Genomic DNA, 16,683 nt, shown 5'->3' with positions numbered 1-16,683 from the left:
AAGCATCTGGTAAACTCAAAAACGTTAACGGGGACGGAGGGAACTGCTCACTGACATTACGTGATGCCCTGATAAAATGACACAACGTCAGCCAATCGGTTCTTAACTTTGACAGGGTGAATTGGGTGTGTTTGCAGACGAGGTAAAGTGACAGGCTTCGGTTTGTGACTCACCATGACAGCGGCGATGTCTTCTGGGTTATCTCCGTCCAGATCAAACTTGAAGGTCACCATCTTGTCATTGTGTGTCTGAAGCTGACACTCGACAACCCGGTCCACTTTATCAGAGAGCTGCAGAGACAGAGGGAATCAACAGTAATGGTGTAAAACGCTGAGAGACAAATACAGAGGAAAATGTTCTTGTTTAACTGCAGAAAGACGAGTCTGGTGTTTCATTAGTCGACATTTTCCATTTTCTAAGCATTTCATTTTCCCGACTCAATTTTTATTTTTCAGATTTCCTTTAGTTTCCAAACTGTATCTGTCTATATTTTTTTTGCCACTTGAACTTTTTTCCAGATGGAGTCCCTTTCTACTAAGTGAGAGTAAAAGCATAGGTGCCCTCGTTTAGCCAGCTGACCGGCAGAGCACAGGAACAGGAGGGGGAAGAAGAGACAGCAACAAAAAAAACTCAGGCAAATCCACCTATTTTTCTGGCATCATATTAAAAAAGGACTTTAAACTGTAGGAACAGTCAATTTATCTGCAGGTTATTACAGTCAGTAAGTAAAAAAGAAATAGAAACAATGTACTTGTGTTGTTTCTTTGCATCCAGATTAAACCCCCCCCAAAAAAAAACATCTAAAAGGCCAAACCCAGACCACATAGCAACCCCATGTTACAATGTATACCCTCTGACCGACTGTATGTGCGTGTTGTTGCATGTGAATCTAGACTCGGCCAAGACATGGTCATTAAAATGATCACAGAGCGTTCTGGAGAGAACAATAATGTGTGGTCGTCAGAAGGGGGAAAACAAAGAGCAAAGACGCTGATCTGAAGTCAAATAAACAGCGTGGAGTCAGACCACAAGCTCAAAAATAGAAACGCATAATGAAATAATTCAGTCAAAGTTGATTTGCTAGCTAATCTTGTGAGGGGGAGAATAAAAGTGCCCATTTGAAGGTGAAGACAATCCATTTAATCCACTGTACCCCTGTGATGCGAAGCCGTGAGCGCGCCCTCCGCCTGAACAGCTTCGCGGCCGTTCGCCTCGCAGCCGTTTTCTCGCTCTTCTCAGACAGGCCTTCGTAGCCATCGCTCAAGCCCGACGTCACATCGGAAGCGTAGCTGCAAAAACATAAAAAGATAGCAAAAAAATATATATATTGGTGTTGACTCTTTGTTTGAAAAGCAACAAAGAGTGACAGAAGCCCAAATGTCACCTCGAATTTAAAGGTAGTCAGCACAAAGCGGACTATAAAAAGTCGTTATTGACAGCTGTCATCGACAAGTGAAGTGTAACATTCAGCGTCCCTAATTATAAACAGCGGTCCTGAGTGTCACATAAAGCATAATGTGTTGCATCTGTTTATGCCCTGGGTGTTTATAGTCAAATCAATGCAAGTTTGAACTGTTTCTTCAAAGGCTACAGGAAACTGTCGAACGTCTGACAGAAGCAGCACACTTCCACGTATTCACGCCATGAGTAGGTTTTGGAAGTTTCAGATGGCTGGTAAATAGTTTCAGCTAATTGCATCTCCTGGGTCTTTTCGGATCATTGCGGTTACAAGCTCCCCTCCGCCCACCTCCCCGACGCAAGCTGCAACCATTTAACATTGCCTACTGCTTGGCAGCCTTCGCCTGCCTCTGTTTAAATGTTCTCTACCTCACGGTGGACTTCAGCTTAAAGGGAAACCTGTTGTCACCTCCTGAGAATAAGCCAAACAAAGCAAGAGTGAACTTATGTGGTGACGCTGCAGACAGTTGTCCTGTTTCTGATCAGAGGCAATCAGGACCTGTGTCGGAGGAAGAGCCGGGACTGTGTTTGCTATTCTCACTAGAACATGGTGGTGATGTTAAAAAAAATCGACACTGTAAGTCGTTTCATTTGAAGACAGAGTCAGATTGCCTCTGGATATTATTACTCTCGATACACTTCTGCGTGAAAAGACCTCAGCCGCACCCGTCCCTTTCAAAAGGCTAAGAAGACTTTCTTGTTTTTATTAAGTAATAGTTATCAAGATCCTCTGGAGGTGTTTTTGTTTTTCTCTTGACGTAATCTTCTCTTTGACAGAAACAAGAATGAGGCCTCGTTTTTGCTTTTTTTTTTAAAGGCAAAGATATGTGAATTATTATTATATATATGTGAATTCAAGCTGAATGTTGAACCACTGTCGTGTCATGTTTTGAAATGATACCACACCTCGAAATTATCTCGTCCTATTTCTTTTTTTGCACAATCTCTCTACACTGTCATAGGTCCCACTCTTTACGTTTACCCACAGGTTCTCCATAGAACCTCAGAGTTTTATGGTGCTTGCAGATGGAATAAATGAATAGAATCCGCTAAACTTTGATTAAATATTAATAAAATTAACACCGACTCCTCCTTGAGCCAAAGCCATTGTTTTAGGGATAAAGCTTAAATGGTTTGAAGTGGCGATGGTCTGACAAAAAAGTACAAACAGTTTTTGTCCCCAGGAGTATATCACTATGTTTGAAAGAAACAAACTGTTGTTGCAGTTTTTTTGTGTGTGTGTGTGGCTACTGCTCCTTTAGATCTGGTCACAGGAGTCCAGCTCTCTCTTGAAAGCGAAGTAACATACATGTCTATGTCGCTGAATTCCCTCTAAAATCTGGTCAGTTCATCGAACATTTACAAACTCTGTGGTGACATTGTCTAGCTTTTAAACTGTAACTGCTGTGAAACAATCTTATTTGCAAAATGGTTTCACATCAGCCATTTTGGAGGGTTTGTCCACGTGCATGTCCAGTTTAAGATTGAGCCACTGAATCTTATCCAGACTTAAATCTGGACCATGACTTTGCCAGACCTTTAATTAGTTACTTATTTTTTATTTTTTTAGCTATTCTTGTTCCTTTCTTATAGGTGACTCATAAACAAAAACATGACTTTTTTTTTTCTCACCTAGTTTTGAATTTCAAGCCACAGATTTAAATCTGGACCGTTACCTGGCCACACCTGGCCGTAAGGGTGACATAAAAAAAAAAACGACAGCAGAAAATCGACAGAAACTATCAAATAAAAGGTTCCAAAAACATTTATTTCAGGGTTGTGTTGTTGAATTGCGCATATAAATTAAATTAAAGTTACTAAAATGATGACTCAAACAACAACTACAATTACAGCTGCACAATATTGAGAAAGTATGAGTGACTGTCACTATGGTGATATCAATGTAATTAAGTCACATTTTTTAGGATTGCTTCCTTTCTCATCATTGTGAGGTTCCCACTGCTTGCCGTGCTTTTCCTACAATAAAATGAACAGAGGAAATAGTTCATCAAGTTGTCAATTTTGATTGTAAAATTGCAAATAGTGCGATGACATGCGCAACTAATATTTTGCATCTCTAACCACAATGTTAATCAAATATAAAGATAGATAAAAAGCACTTTATCTTCGCGGTGCAACAACAATAACTACCAAATAGAAGACGTTTAACCCACGCGATTTCCAAGACGTACCTACAAGAACATGATTTTCCTCGTCCTCTCCCAGTCGTCACGCTGAGAGCAAAGCCTCTCCCACTAACACCCACCAACTTGAAAAGTCAGCTCTGCACAACATCTGAGACACAGTCGAACAGAAAAGCTGCGAGGGTCCACCGTGCCTCGCTACAACAAAAACACAGAGCAGCCCGCGATTGCCCCAGGCCTGTTGTTTCAGCCCCACAGATGTGGAGCAAGGAGGGGGAGTTACGTTTCCTAAAATACAAAGCTAATTTTTCAGGTCTCTAATGTAAATATTAAAGATGGAGCAGGGGCTCTATTGTGCAATATGATAAGGATCAGACAGCAGAAGGAGGACAGATGAGAAACTTTACCTGTCCACAGGAGAGTTGAACCCACTCGGAGGACCTGAGCTGCCATGTTCTGTGCTGCTGCAGACTGCAATGCTCTGTAAAAACAAATAAAAACTGGTTTAGCTTTATACAAAGACGGCAGCTTGGGGAACTCTTTGCTCCAGATTTTTGGTTTATATTAACCCAATTAGCTATTTAAACATTGGTGTTGATATGTAGCTAAACAGTAAACCGATGAACCACAATCAGTGCTGAGAGAAAACCAAGCACAACATGGCGGCACCGGAGGAACTGCACATATGAACACAGCTCAGGAGAAACGGCTGACGAGAACACTGTTAATTTTGTTTCCACAAAACAAGCTTTTATGGTAAAATTCCAGGAAGAATGCCACTAATAAAGGAAAACTATGAGAAACTCGCCACATGTCATTTAAGGGACACAACAGCCAAAGCCCAAACCTAAAATCCAATCAAGAATGTGTCACAACCCCGAAACCTGATGTTCGAAGATGCTCAAAGTGCAAGATGAAAGTTTTGCACTATCTTCCTGTCGAAATAACTGCAGAGCAGTGACTTTTTCCTACATCATATTGTCAATGCAAGTGTGTGTCAGCTTTGGTTGCAACAGGCGCAGACTATCATCCCAAAAGAAATGAGGTTTTGTAAAGACGTGTGTTCTGCCACCCTCCACCCCCAACTCTTTGAGCATTCCACTTTGACAACAAGCTCTTTGCTGAGGCAGCTCACCGAGGGGAAGCGAAGTGCTGGAATGGCGAGGCCGTTTACAGCGGGGGTGTCGGCGCGCGTGGTCAGAGGGGTCGAGGGGGTCGGAGGGGTCGCAGGCCCGTTGAAGCCGCCGGCCTCCAGCGGATCCTGAAGGCCAGAGGAACTCAGGTCGCCGTCCGTTTCACAGTCAGCTGTTTCAACAAAGCAAAAAATATAAATAAACAATATTAGATTGTAACCAGCTGTGACCTGAAAAGAAATGACTTGTACTGTACCGTTCAACCTAATTTGTGCATGCAAACATGCAACTGATGACCCTCAAAGTGCAATACGCCATGCACGCAAACTCATAGAAATGGGCTGGTCCGCTTAGATCAGATCAGATTAACTTAAGATTAACTGTACTAGAGGTTGTTGACACTGAATTTTTGGGGGTTTTGTTTGTAACTACAGCAAAGACCTCGCGCACACCATGAGATAAGACCTACAGGGGTTGAATAATTCAGTTATCTACAGTGTCACATTTTTGTGTTTTGGTCTAGTACGCGTTGAGATCTGAACGATCTCTGTTCTGTGCAGCTGTACGTCTAATACAGTGGAAACATTTCTATGGTACACTTTGGTGTTTGAAAGACTTAGCTCAGCACCTTTTATTTACAGTATCTAAAGTTGACCTTAAACTTGTCATGCTTCAGTAGTATATGATGCTAACAGAGCTTTAGCAGACTCGTTACAGAGCATTGCATAATTGTGAAGTGAAACAAATATGACGCACAGTATCCAATTTCCTTCTAATAAATAAAACAAAATTCAACAAAATTCATACTTCATACTTGTCGGCATTATTCATGTCTCTACCAGAGATGCACATATAGAGACTGAGACTTTTCATGATTCTTCTCTGCAAAGTAACTAAAACATAGACACATTGGATGGAGAACATCTGTGAAAATCAAGTTTCAAGCCTTTCCACAGATTTTCCATCTGGCTTAGTTCTGAATTTTGGCCGGGCCACTCTGAAATATGAATACGCTGCGATCTAAATCATTGCATCGTAGTTTTTGCATCGTAGGGCTGCTTGTCTAACTGAAGGGTGTGCTGCCACACCAGGTGCATCACTCTCTTTGCATTTTCCAGTGACGGATTGAGCAGCGCTCTGCAAGATGATCAAGGATTATATTGTTTATAATCTAACTCTGCTTTAAACCTCCTCACAACTTTCTCACTGACCTGCCTCTTGTGTTTCTTAGTCTCCATTGTGTTGCTCGTTCCGGAACAAACTTCTGAGGGTTTCACAGAAGAGCTAGATTTATGCTTACTTTAAAGTGGGTTCCAATAATTCGGAAACTTCTTCAGGCAATTGTAGCAGTGGGTTTTATTTAGCCTGGAAGTGTTAAAGTGTTGTTTTTCCTTTAATTATAAAAAATAATTGAAAACCATTTTTCTTCCATTTAACAATTATGAACTACTTTGTGTTTGTCATAAAAAAGTCAAATTAAATACACTGATTCTTGTAGTTGTGACGTCACAAATTATGAAAAAGTTCATGTGGTGTGAATACTTTTTTCTTGCACTCCAGATGTTGATTTATTAATAATAGTAATAACAATCAAACTGCACAACAATCTTCTGATAAACCCTTAGCTACTTTTATTTATCATTGTATGTTTTATTATAAAATTGCTTTTAAAGAAAATTTCTTATTTTAAGTTAATGGACTTTTTAATACTTTAACCGCACTCAACACCTGACAGCATTAAATAATAATAATTAAAAAAAAAAAAACATGTTTCATGATGTTGGGCTGTAACATCAGGCTGCTCACAGTTAGCAGAAGACAGGCTGTTGCTGCGGACACGGAAGTGCTGGTCTGCCTCGGGCTCCTCTGGCTCCGCAGGGTAGCTGGAGCTGACACCAGAGTCTGCAGAGCTGGTGATGGGGGACGAAGCAGCGGCCAAGGGCGACAGGGCCGGGGTGGGGGACTCTGCTGCAACAACATCAGTGACCTTAGGTGAAGGTGGCTGAGGCTCTGGTTCTTCCTCTATTACTTCCTGTGCCTCCTTTTTTTTGCGCTCCTCCGCCTGCCGCCTCAGCTTCTCCCTCTGCCTCTTGATGGTCGTCACTCGGTCCCGTATGGCCTTGGCTACGATCTTAAAGTCTGCCTCGCACACAAAGCCGAGCACGACCTGCAAAAATAAAATGAATAAAAACATAACACATTGGTTACGGTGCATTAAAATGTTGTGCATGCGCATGTGTTGATGCAATATGTACAACATTTACGCAGGTCTGCTGACCTGATCAGGCACGCACTGACATTTGTGCTAACAACGTTTGTTTTGCGACAACACACACGGCCTGCTTCTTTAGGTCATTTCAGGTTCTCGAGTTCTCTTCGGTCCAGCAGAGTAGCTCGCGCTTCCTCTCAACACATGGTCAGATTACAGCGGAGCGGCCGGACGAGATGTCCCCTCCTGATACCAGATTTGATCTTGATGAAATCTTTAACGAAGGCGTAAACAATTTAGGAATTGTGGGCATGCTTTTTCATTAAAAGTGACCTCTAAGAGGGGAGGGGAGGGGAGCGGAGTTACTTTTGAGAACATCAGGGCCTGTTTCGCAATGAGCACAAGAGTCGCTGTATTATTAAAGGGATGACCTCAGCTGCTTCCTGAGCTGCTCGCTCACATTTCCAGCCAGTGATGATTAAATGTTGCGGTGTGACCTTGACTCTCTCTCTCTAAAAAAAATAAAATAAAATATTCTTTTTTTTTTACATTTACATATTTCAAGGGAACCTGCTAATTTTAAGACCAAAATTCATACTTTCCACATTGAAGCTTTCCAGATATTTTACGGGCTTGTTTTTAAGGAGTAAGTTCAAAATGTCAGGAATAAACTACTACGGAGAAAGGAAAGGAGGAATGAAGGAACATTATTCTATTGATATTAGTTGGTTGTTTAATCTGGTTATTTAGCCTGGTAAAAACCAGCCCCCTGTTCTACACTCTGCTTCATTGAGAAACTATTGCTTCTTGGACGCGTCGGCTCTGTTGAAGTTTTAAATTTTACCCATTCGCTAACATTTCCCAATGACGCATGTAATGCGGCAGTTTGACTCTTAAGAAGCTTACCGGAAATTGCCTGCGGTGTAAACAACCATCCTCCACCGCAAAGAGAAAAGTGCCGAGCCGAACGAGGCGGCTGTTAATGTTAATCCAATATTTGGAAGTGTGGCAAACACTAACTGAACCGTTTCGTTCACTTCCTACGCCGCCATTGCTAAAACTACAGGCAGACTACGATTCTAAAACTGCCGGGCTGCACCTCCACTAGCCCACTTTCCTTTTTGCACAAACTGCTATTCTGGAACAAAAACTGAATAGATACAAAAAAAAAAGCAGCCAAAGTTGAAAGGTAAGCCTTGGAAGACATGCATAAAGTCTGGATAACTATTGACTAAGGCTCATTTGAAAGCTTACAAGGATTCAAGAGTGGTTTAAAATTTATGTACAGTACCACAAATGTGTCTAAAAATTAGCAACGGATACTCTCGTTAACCATCAAGCCTTCTAGCTTTAGGAACACCAGGGACATGGCGAACTCCTTTCTATCGCTTCCTTTTCGAAAGCCCATTAAAAGGCACCAACGCCACCAATCAGGACCAGAACTCAGAGAACATTTCCGGGTTAACTGATAGTGCTTCTACATGATCGGTTCCGCTCTAATGTCGAACCAATTACGAAAACAAATCCTCGCTAAAGGCTGCTTCGAACTGGGTCAGCAGAGCTGTAAAAAAAAAAAAAAACACACACACAAAAAAAAAGCCGTCCAATCTCCGTGTGCCAGCCTACCATTTCCTGAGCCACCTCCTCGGGTACGTCCTTGTAGAGCTCGAAGAGGAACTCGATGGCGTTGTTGTCCTTGTACTTCCCGTGAAGCTTCTTGGTGTCGTCGATGCGCAGCCACAGCTTCAGGCCAGGCTTCACCGTGTCGTCCTCCTCCGCCAGCTCTACGTGAACGCCGTTGTTCTCCTGGAAGAAGGGGTGCTCCAGAAGGTCCTGAATGGTATACCTTAAATGCAAGCAACCGCATTTATTTCAACTCGTGTCGTGTAACTTAATCCTTAAGATATTTTAAGTTTAGGGGAAAAGCTTAAAATATCTGGATCATTACTAAAAATACAGGGCCTTGATAAACTAGTCATAAAATCCTATTCTTTTATGTTTTGCCACATAAAAAAAAGCATTGATATATATTTCATTAGTAAATATTAGCTTCATGATTTAGTAAAAAGGGAAGTTGACATGTCAACTCTGCTGCAGTTAAAAGGAAGGCAGACAGAGCTAACCTCAGGGCAGTCATTAAAACAAACCTGTTTAAAGGTGCAAAAGACTTGATGCAGGCTGGGACTGAAAACTATGCCAGCCGGAGCTACAATGTAATAGTTTTGATCAAAGCACATTAACAGGTCAGAATGACCCAGTCAAAACTTAGACCTAAAGTAGATTACTGACTCAGGAGGGCTAAAAATAAATGCATGCCTCATTATTATTTGTTTAAAAGAAATTAAAGCAACATGTCTCTTTCCTTGTACTTCGTAGGTAGGTGCCTTTGTGTGATAGTGTGTCACATACATTTCTAAAAAAAGCACACACAGGGCCATTGTGATCAGACAAATCGTGGGAAAGCCCGACAGGTGTGAACATGAAAAGCCAGCGCATGTTTTTGTTTTCACCTTTCATCTTTGATCATGCGAATGCAGCCCTCGATAATCTCCTTGAGTTCTGGGACTATGACTTTGTAGAAACTGTCAGGTTTGATGCCCTGTGAACACAAAACATAACGAGAGTTTCAACACGGTCCGTTTTTACAAACCAGCTCATTCACTGGTTTCCTGTTTGTCTTTAGGAAGAACAAAACTATTTAGGCTAACTGTCACTTGCACATTTCTCCAGTAAAAACCGTTTCCCCAATTCAATGCGTGTTGCTGCAGTCATCTGCTTTGTGACATCTGTCACTAGCTGGAATGACATCTGGGTGAGCGATCACACCAGCAGATCATAAAAATAGGGGACAAAAAAAATCCCCAGAATGCCGTTTTTGCTATATCTTTTTACCTGAAAGCACAAAAGAAAACAAATGGGAAAGCCGAGCTTGTTGTCTGAATGCTATCAAGAGAGCACAGATAGATTACAGAGGAGTCACAATCCCTGCAAAAACAACGATAACAGAGAAAAAAAGAAAAAAAAGGCAAGGTCAGAAAGACGTAAGGCACGAAGATATGCAAGCATCCGGTTAATGTCCCAACACTCAAACATAATTATGTGCCAGTTAAAGGCAGAGTCCTACATCACGTTATCACATCTAAACACTGCCATGTTATGCAGCGACTGATGGGTTCTATAACCACGTTGAATTTATCAGAGATGTTCCCGGCTTCCTGTTTCAAAGAGAGAAAGAGCAGATCTTTGACAAAGCACAGACGACGTGAAGATGTTTACTGTTTCCCCGTAAGTGCACTTTGTCTTTTTTTTGTTTTGTTTTTTGTTTTCTATCTTTAGAGTACTGAGAGGGAAAGCATAGATAAAAGCAACCTTTCAACCTAATTCAGTTGAAGTTTATAAAGACGCAAACAGGGGACACCTAAAAACTACTTACTGGTATTTAACTTGTAAAATGTCCCTTGCCTCAGAGAGCTTTGGATTTTTTTTAAAGCCGGCCTCATAATGAGACCCCTCAGGATATATCGGTCCTTCCTTGATCTAAATCACATTTGTGACTCTGCTCCTTTCCTGTGGTGAGAGAGGTTTGGGATAAGATCATGAGAAATATGCTGGTGTCGTCCCGACTATGTTTGCTGCTTTGTTTATTTTTATTTTTTTATCTTAATAAATGAATACTTTGACATATCGAAAAAAAAAAGAATTTATTATTAAAAAAAAAAAATATATATATATATATATATATATATATATATATATATATATATATATATATATATATATATATATATATATATATATATATATATATTCTGAAGCTAATATAATCAGTTGCTTTTAGTCCAGAAGGCATACAAAATTAGTAACGAATACAATCTTAAGGAATGTAAATAATCGCAAGGGGCCATGTCAGCCCTGATCTCAATCCTACTGAAATTTTGGAGGCAGATCTGAAAAGGTGCGTGCATATGAGGCGGAAAACAAACTGATTCACTCACACCAAATCTGACTATTTTATCAGGGCAAGATTCCAGCCAACTACTGTGAGAAACTTATGGAAAGATACCACAAAATATTTGACCCAGTTCTACTGAATACTAAAAAAATGTACGTAAACTTCTGAATTTTAAGTTAAAAAAAAAACTCTCTTTCATTACATGGTTGTTTAGGAAATATTAATAACTTCAAAGACGCAAAATTGTTGCGAATATATGGTTTCCACTGTATCAGTTGAAGTACTTTTTAATCACCATTTTGGTCCCAGATTGTAATAATCCTTGAAAAAAAAAAAAAAATCAGGGTGCCATTTTTAGTCCACTTTGCTCATGTCAGTATAAAGGAAATATTGCTTTATTCATTATTCAAATACACCAAAAGACAAAAAAGAAAACTCTCCTTTTCGGTTCTTTAGGGCAAATTATGAACCTGAATGAGTCTGCAGACAGGATCCAAGAACACGTCTCCTTTCAGTTGTTTTATACGTCCAGACTAATTTATTACTTATGATCGTCTAATTAGCTAACCTCTTCAAGCAGACGTCAGCCACTAGGGGTGGAAACTACACAGTTTTTTAGTTTGTAGTTAACGTTGGAAAAGATGTAAAGTCGTAGAAATTAACTGCTACACACCTCTGACGGTCCAGGGAACATTATCATAAGTTCTGTTGGCGAGGCAGCCCAACTGGCAGTAGTCGCCGTCTCACTTTCCAGCCTCCACCAGACGTTGTTTACTTTTAATACGTGACACGCAGGAAAGAAACAGCCTTTTTGTAGAGCAAAGAGTGAGACACTATTTCCAAAACATGTAATTCTGCCATCGCCTCCTCTCGCCAAGCCTCACCATCATCGCAGCAATGAGTGCTCAAGAAAAGCAAGAAAAACTTAAGAGGCTACTAATGTACTGTTTTTTTTTTTTGTGGCACAGTATGAGAAGGATGGGTAGTGGAGACGAGTATAAAAACTTGCCATCTGTATATATTTTACATGCTCGTTTGGAGAGAGCAGTCTTTCTGCCATCCTTCGATGGAGTATCGGCATCATAATAGGTGGCTAAAAGAGCTCAATAAACTGATACAGCTGATAATTTGGAGACGGTTGTTGAAAGAAGGATGCTTCCTAAATTGAAGTATGACTTAACATCCTCTTCAGAGGCTTCTCCACATAGTTAACAGCTACAGAAGACGCTTTGTGCCCGCACCATCAGTAAAAACCCTGAAGAAATGTTAAGATACCACAACCTTCAATTCCCTTTAGAATAATGTATTTTTGAACCAAATTAAATTAATTTATGTGTGCAACTCCACTTTTTTTTTTTTTTTTTTAAGATTAAACAGATGCACTTCTGTTTTAAATAAACTGTTCCCTCCAAAACATTTAAAAGTTAACTATTATATCTACCAATAAGTCGCTTCAGTTTTCTATTCAAACATTGCTCTGGTGTAAAGGAAGTTTCTTTGAAAGCTACAAGCAGGACCAGTCAAACTGGAGCTTTACACAGACCTTTAATGGGCAGAACATGTGCTGGTTGCACCTTAATCATAGCCTGAACTCAACCGAAATGTGCTGGTAGTGTTCTGTACGAAGCTCCTAGCATTTACCAGACATGACAAAGACCTTCAGTCCCTGATATCTAATTATTCAGGATGTGAAACATTATCATTAACGAAGTCTTGGTTAGATTCCAGATGAAAGAAAACAAGCGCATGGGGACCATTATGCTAAATACAGGGGAGGGAAATGAGGTGACCCTGCTTTTCCCCCCTTACTTACACTGGTGACTTTGCGGTAGATCTGTGCAGCATTTTGGCACTCATAGTACGGGTACTCGGACGTGGCCATCTCCAGGATGCACATTCCCAAGGCGTAGACGTCCACTGCTTCGTCGTACTTTTCCTCGTACATCTCTGGGGCCATGAACTCCGGAGTTCCTGCCAGGGATTACAGGGCATTACATTTATTCAAAAGTATTTGGATCAATATGTTTGCAGCGTCTTACAAACATGATGCTTTCTTATTATTGACTAAATGGGCCCTCTAAGCTCTAACCAACAAGAGAGCTAAAGCATTCGCAGAATCACAAGTAAATGTCACCTGTAGCTAGCAAGTTTTTGTCAATACAGCACAGGATTAGAAATAGCTGAAAGTAGCAGAAACAGCAGATGGAGAGTTGTAGAGAAAAGTGACCGTGTATTATTTCATTTGGAGTGATAGTATTTTTGACTTTGGAGTAGCATTGCAAGATAATAGTCGCTCTGTTGAAGAAATGAAAAAGCTTATGCTCGAAAAATCTATTTTTTAAGGGAGGAGGCATTTGTTCATAGTGATGTTACTGTAAAAATATTGTGTGTAACACACAAAAAAATGCACACCACAACAAAAAAAAGTGTGGAATCTTAATTGCTAATTAAAAATAACAACAGTAATTGACAAGCTGCTTCTTCAAGCCACACATATTTACAAAGTCTATGGTGCAACTAGAGGCATTCTTCAAATTTAATTCAGAAGTATGCGAGGTATGATAGGAAAAAAAAAAGCATCTGATTTGCAGAAACATTCTACCACTAAATAAAAAGCGTCAAGACAACCCTTCATCACCAACATTGAGAAACATGCTAGTAAAAATCTTGATTTAATAATGAAAAAGTACCAAAAGCAGTAGTCGCCGTCTCATGACAATGTGTTTAATAATTAGAAATAGTACTGAAGCTGTGTTACTGACTAAACCAAAACCGTAAAAGTCCTGCACCAATGTTTTCTGTGGTGAAAGGCTGTTTCCCCTTTTATCTTGCTTGACCGTGAAGTGTTTCACTTAAACCTGTTTGACTAAATTTGAGCAGCCGTCTGTGAGAGAACAAACAAACATTCTCAAACTCACTCCTGCAACTTTCTAAATTAACTTGATAGAGCAATTTCCAGCTTAATTAAAGCCAATTTGAGAACTAAGTTGCTTTCTAAAGCCAGCGGAAAGTTAAACAGAGACTATGATTGCTTTAGAGGAGGGACAACAAACAAGAAAAGGAGTGTCATTTTGAACGATTTTCCCATAATTACAACGCAAGACATGCTAGGCTAACTGTGTTCTGCGGATGTCCCGTTACTGCCTGGCATTACTTACCAATGACACTTTTAGCAAATGAGGCACTTTTGAGAGTGGCCAGCCCCAGATCTCCGATCTTAACGGAGCCAGTGGGGCCGGTGATGAAGATGTTGTCACACTTGAGGTCCCGGTGGATGATGGGGGGAGTGCGTGTGTGCAGGAAGTGAAGCCCCTTGAGGATCTGGCGACTCCAGCGTTGCAGCAGCTTCAGCTTCATCTCCTTGAACCTCTTCAAATACCTAAAACACAGGGAGGTCTGATTCAACACATCGGCCTAAACATATCCCAGACATTACACAGCAGGAAGCGGAAGCTTTTTAAGAGCCATAAAGTACTTGATCCGGCATTCTCACAGCCAAAAGGAGGTTCTAAACTTAGCGAGTTTGCAGAATTTTCTCCAAGCAATTTGAAAGTAGAGCTCTTTATTTTATTTTATTTTATTTTTTTGGTCTGTAATTTTCACCTACTTTAAAAAAGTGGAAATTAAGCTGTCAGCCATGACAGAAATGTACTTATTCGTGGGATACACAGGTGTTACACAGAACAAAAACTCTTTTAATTTGAGACAAAAAGAATGAAAATGTGGAATGAAAAGAAGAAGCTCCAGACACTCACGTCTTGAGCGTGCCCGAGGTCATGAGTTCGGTCACGAGGATGATGCACTTGTGGCCCTTCACCGTTGACTTCCAGGAGTCGTGGAAACGTACGATGTTTGGGTGCTGCAGGCCTTTGAGCATCTCCACTTCCTCGCTGAAACGCTGCCGCTCCGCTTTGGTCAGCTTACGTGTCTACAAAGGGATAAAGTGAAACAAAACAATTAAGGAAACAGATTTGCACAGTCTCGTTTTCATTCTCCTTCTAATTGAATAAAAAAAATTTCCACGAAATATGGTCGATCTATTGAACATCCTAAATTCAGTGAGAGGAAATAGAAAGTATGCATTTTAGTAAATCTAGGCTTATAGATGATATCAAATCAACCACAAGAGAACAAAACACACAACAGGTTCAGCACTGTTGTTATTCATTAAAGATAGAAAGTAGATTTTATGATTCAATTATTTGAAGAACCACTTTTATTAATAGCTAGAAAAAGGTTTTAGGTTTTTTTTTTCTTTTTGACAGTCAGTCTCCTTGTAAAGAATTTAGAAAGAAAGTCCAAATCATCAACCCTCCACTACCATGCCTTACAACTGGCATGAGGTGTTTATTTATATGCATTGTGCTTCTATGCAAAGTTTTACTAAAGCATGGTGGTGTGCATTATCACCAAACATCTGTAACTTGGTCTTATTTGTCCAAATAACATTATTCCAGAAGTCCTGCATGTTTTTTCTCCTTAACACTGCATTAAAGCACATTTGCAAGCTCCATCCCAGAGATGGTTATAAAGATAGTTAAACTTCCTTTTTAAAGCCTATGTGACGCACAATGGCTCCTAATAATTTTGACTAAAAATGAGAGAACAAATGTTGTTTTTTGAAATTGTGTTTTTTTGTTTTTTAAAAAAAAACTATTTTCCACAAATATCAATATGCAGTTTAAGAAAATGGTAACACTTTATTTGAAGGGGGATGAATAACACTGTCATGACACTTTCATAAACGTGACATAACACCTGTCATGAACATGAAGAATATTTATGACTGTTGTCATAAAGCGTCATTCGGTAAATTATGACACTTTTAATACACAGTTGATATTATTCAAAATGTCTTTGTTATGACAACTTGACATTAACCAAGAAATCATTACTGATATAAATTTGTTCTAAAAGTATTACTGATTGCACTTTAAAAATTAGGTAACTTTATGTTATTAAAGGTAAAATTTAAACAGTAATGATTTCTTGGTTAATGTCAAGTTGTCATAACAAAGACATTTTGAATAATGTCAACTTTGTATTAAAAGTGTCATAATTTACCGAATGACGCTTTATGACAACAGTCATAAATATTCATGAAGGCTTATTCATGTTCATGACAGGTGTTATGTCACGTTTATGAAAGTATCATGACAGTCTTATTCAGCCCCCTTCAAATAAAGTGTTACCAAGAAAATGTATCCAACCAATTCTAGATTTATGCTTTTTCAATATTTTAAAACCTAATAATATGAAAATAATTGTGGCTCTTTAAAAGTTCTGAGATGTTTATGATGATGAAGATGTAACACTCCCAGCTCTAAACGCATTTTATAAAACTGTATGGAAGGTGGTAAAAAAAAAAAAAAGTGGCTCTCTGAACTGTAAAGGTTGCAGACTCCAGTCCTAATAATGTTTATTGAATGGCTCTTGAAAATAAATTTGCACTGAGGGTGACATTGGTTGTAAATCGGTACTAAACAAGCGGAATAAAACAGGTCAGACGAGATCATCTTTTTTTTAACGTTCTCATATGTGAAACCCTAGAAATAAAAGACGAGAGTAATTCTTTCCTATGACTGAATGTGCCAAGAACTGATCACTAGTTTATTTTTTTTTGCGCCAAAATGAACAAAAAAGAACTTGAAGATCCCAGTCAGGTTGGAAGTCTAAACTGCGCTTACTGCGTTTACAAACCATAAATTATGTTGAAAGCTCTACAACTGTAGCTAAATGGACCTCGAGGTGAGACTAGTTTGTCAACCATAAAAATGTTTTTCTTTG

General features: G+C 39.6%; 1 protein-coding gene across 2 annotated transcripts in view; it reads right to left on the bottom strand.

Moving 5' to 3' along the window:
• wnk4a (WNK lysine deficient protein kinase 4a) overlaps window positions 1-16,683 on the bottom strand; it is a 49,359-nt gene that overhangs the window by 12,234 nt on the left and 20,442 nt on the right. For both annotated transcript variants that reach the window (XM_014989916.2, XM_014989917.2), the window contains exons 3-12: window positions 14,652-14,824; window positions 14,055-14,275; window positions 12,710-12,867; window positions 9,455-9,543; window positions 8,571-8,790; window positions 6,542-6,902; window positions 4,738-4,907; window positions 4,010-4,083; window positions 1,154-1,289; window positions 174-290 (exon numbers count right to left, since the gene is read on the bottom strand). In XM_014989916.2, the coding sequence (XP_014845402.2) occupies window positions 174-290; window positions 1,154-1,289; window positions 4,010-4,083; window positions 4,738-4,907; window positions 6,542-6,902; window positions 8,571-8,790; window positions 9,455-9,543; window positions 12,710-12,867; window positions 14,055-14,275; window positions 14,652-14,824 (1,719 nt within the window). The remainder of the gene's footprint in view (window positions 1-173; window positions 291-1,153; window positions 1,290-4,009; window positions 4,084-4,737; window positions 4,908-6,541; window positions 6,903-8,570; window positions 8,791-9,454; window positions 9,544-12,709; window positions 12,868-14,054; window positions 14,276-14,651; window positions 14,825-16,683) is intronic.

This window comes from Poecilia mexicana, unplaced genomic scaffold, assembly GCF_051168715.1.
Source record: "Poecilia mexicana isolate PSO_F unplaced genomic scaffold, ASM5116871v1 scaffold_19, whole genome shotgun sequence".
Lineage (NCBI taxonomy): Eukaryota > Metazoa > Chordata > Actinopteri > Cyprinodontiformes > Poeciliidae > Poecilia > Poecilia mexicana.
The sequence above is the reverse complement of the archived record's forward strand: the minus strand, read 5'-3'. Positions and strand labels throughout refer to the sequence as shown.